Below are 2,614 nucleotides of genomic sequence, written 5' to 3'. Positions count from 1 at the left end.
CATCCCTGGAGGTGCCCTAGGAATTCCTGGAGGTGGCACTCAGAGCACTGGGCTGGGGACAAGGTGGGCACTGGGCACAGGCTGGACTCAGTGACCTTGGAGCTCTTTTCCAACCTAAATAACTCGGCCTCCCAGCAGGAGGCACAGAACGGTTGGGGTTGAAGGGATCAGCTGGAGCAGGTGACACAGGGACACACCCAGGGGGTTGGGATAGCTCCACCCTCCACTCCCTCCCTGTTCTCTGCCACTCCTCATGGACAGAAGTTCCTCCTCACAGTGACCTGGAGCTCGTTGTGTTTCACTTTCTGGCCATCACTCCTTGTCCTGTCCCTGAGCAGAGTCTGCACCATCCTCTGACACCCCTGGGGATATTTGTGTGCATTGATTGGATTCCCTCTCAGTTTTCTTCTCCACAACAGCCAGGCCCAGCTCCCTCAGTCTCTCCTCATCTCTCCAATCCTTCATCACCTTTGTGGCCTCCACTGGCCCCTCACCAGCAGCCCAAAGGGGTGTGATTTTAAGCAATACTTTTTTTTAAATTTTTTTAAGGACTTGAATTAAAACTTTTGTTTTTGTAGCAAGTGATAAAAACTCCCTCCTCTAAAGGACAAACATGGAACCAAAATTCAGTCCTTACAACCACATGTAACCATGTCAGCAGCTGTGGCTGGCCCTGGATGCCTGGAAGTGTCCAAGGCCAGGCTGGACAGGGCTTGGAGCAGCCTGGGATGGAGGGAGGGGTCCCTGGGGACTGGAATCAGGTGGGATTTGAGGTCCCTCCCAACCCAAACCATTTTGGGATTCTAACCACGAGACAGACACTGATCCAAGCCCACCAAGGGTGACTGCCTGGCTGGGACAGAGCCACAAAGCAGCAGCCCAGACCCACCTTTGCAGCCACACTTCTTGCACACCGTGTTCAGCACGGCCTCCAGGGTGATCTTCTGGCTCGTGTAATCCCTGAAGGAGCGTTTCTTCCTCTCATCCTGGCTGGGAGGACAAGAACAGCTCATTTTCCATCCATTCTCATCTTTAATCCCTCATTTTTGTACAAACAAAAGGCTTTTACATTTTTGTACGGCCCCAAGGCTTTTAAAGGTTATTTGGTGTGGTGGCTCTGATTTGCTAATTTGAGATTTTGCTAATTTTGAGATCACTTGTGGCTCCCTTCACAGAGAGCAGCAGGCACAAGCTCCCAAGGATTTCTCCTAGGGAAAGGCAGTGAGAAAGCTCAGAGAAGAAGAGAAAACAATTCTTATTTCTATTCACTGCTCCTATTGTTTTGCACATGTGGAATGTGTTATGGAGATTGTTTACCCAAAGTGATTTGTTAATTGGACACTGGTGAAGGTTGTTTTGATTCCTTGGATAATTGGGTCAAAGCTGTGTCCTGGCTGTCTCAGGCACTCACAGGTTTTTCTGTAGTATCCCTTTAGTGTAGTACCTTTTAGCACAGTATGTAATTTAGTATAGTATAGTATTTTAGTATGTAATTTAGCATAGTATTAGTGTAATAAAGTACTGCTTAATAAAGCATTTGTTCAGCCTTCTGAATCATGGAGTCAGAGCACATTATTCCCGACATTGGGGCTGCCCTGCATTGATAATCACTTTTATAAATGTCTTCTGCTGCAATGGATTTGCAGGGTTAGGCCACAGTGGGCACAGCCAGCCTGCTCCTGAGTTTGCTATCAAAGCCTCAGGGATTCCTCAAGGCTATTGGAACATAAATTGTGCAAATGAAGGAAGAAGGGGCTGAGAAACCAAATACCAAGATGGCAAGAACAGGATAACAGAGGGCTGTGAAACACCTGCCCTGTAACCAATCACACACTGTGGGAAATGCAGGCACAAAACAGAGAGCAAGACAAAGACAAAATCAAGCAGTGTGCACTCAGCAGTTTGTACAATCTATAAAAGTGTAAATGTAATAAAGGCTTCTGCTGGATCATACTGGCCAGTTGTGCAGGAGTCCTGAATTTTCTGCAATAGTCTCCCATGCAAAACCAGGACACTCTCAAAGTAAAAATTTCTAAACCCAAAGAGCAGAGCTGACCTGGCCCTGGGCACCACCAGGGATCCAGGGGCAGCCACAGCTGCTTTGGGAATTCCATCCCAGCCCCTCCCCAGCCTCCCAGGGAACAATTCCTTCCCAAAATCCCATCCATCCCTCTCCCCTGGCAGGGTGATAATTAGCATTGATCCCATGATTCACAGAATGTTGATCAATATCTATCTTTTTAAAGAAAGCCATTGCTTTTATAGACAGTTACAATACAGACAGACTTAATTGGTCCTCTAATCAAAACACCATCACCACTGGCTAATTAAGAAACCACCCTTTGGTAAACAAATCTCCATACCACATTCCACATGTTCACAGCAACAGGTGCAGCAAGTAAAGAGAAGAATTGTTTCTCATCCTTTTCTCTGATCTTCTCACAGCCTTTCTCTAGCACATGCCTGGGAAAGCTGTGCTGTTCCCTGTGGCCAGAGAGCTGCTGCCACACAGCCCTGCCCTCTGGCAAGGGAAGCCATTCCCTGTGTCCCACAGGAAACCATTCCCTGTGTCCCACAGGCAGCCATGCCCTGTGTCCCACAGGCAGCCCTGCCC

At 48.0% G+C, this 2,614-nt stretch overlaps 1 protein-coding gene across 1 annotated transcript in view; it reads right to left on the bottom strand.

Moving 5' to 3' along the window:
• Positions 1–2,614, bottom strand: part of ZCCHC17 (zinc finger CCHC-type containing 17) — a 13,913-nt gene that overhangs the window by 10,546 nt on the left and 753 nt on the right. The window contains exon 3 of the mRNA XM_031061872.1: positions 890–990. Within this exon, the coding sequence (XP_030917732.1) occupies positions 890–990 (101 nt within the window). The remainder of the gene's footprint in view (positions 1–889; positions 991–2,614) is intronic.

Source organism: Geospiza fortis, unplaced genomic scaffold (genome assembly GCF_000277835.1).
Source record: "Geospiza fortis unplaced genomic scaffold, GeoFor_1.0 scaffold32, whole genome shotgun sequence".
Classification (NCBI taxonomy): domain Eukaryota; kingdom Metazoa; phylum Chordata; class Aves; order Passeriformes; family Thraupidae; genus Geospiza; species Geospiza fortis.
Note: the sequence above shows the minus strand (reverse complement) of the source record. Positions and strands in the feature narration are given on the sequence as shown.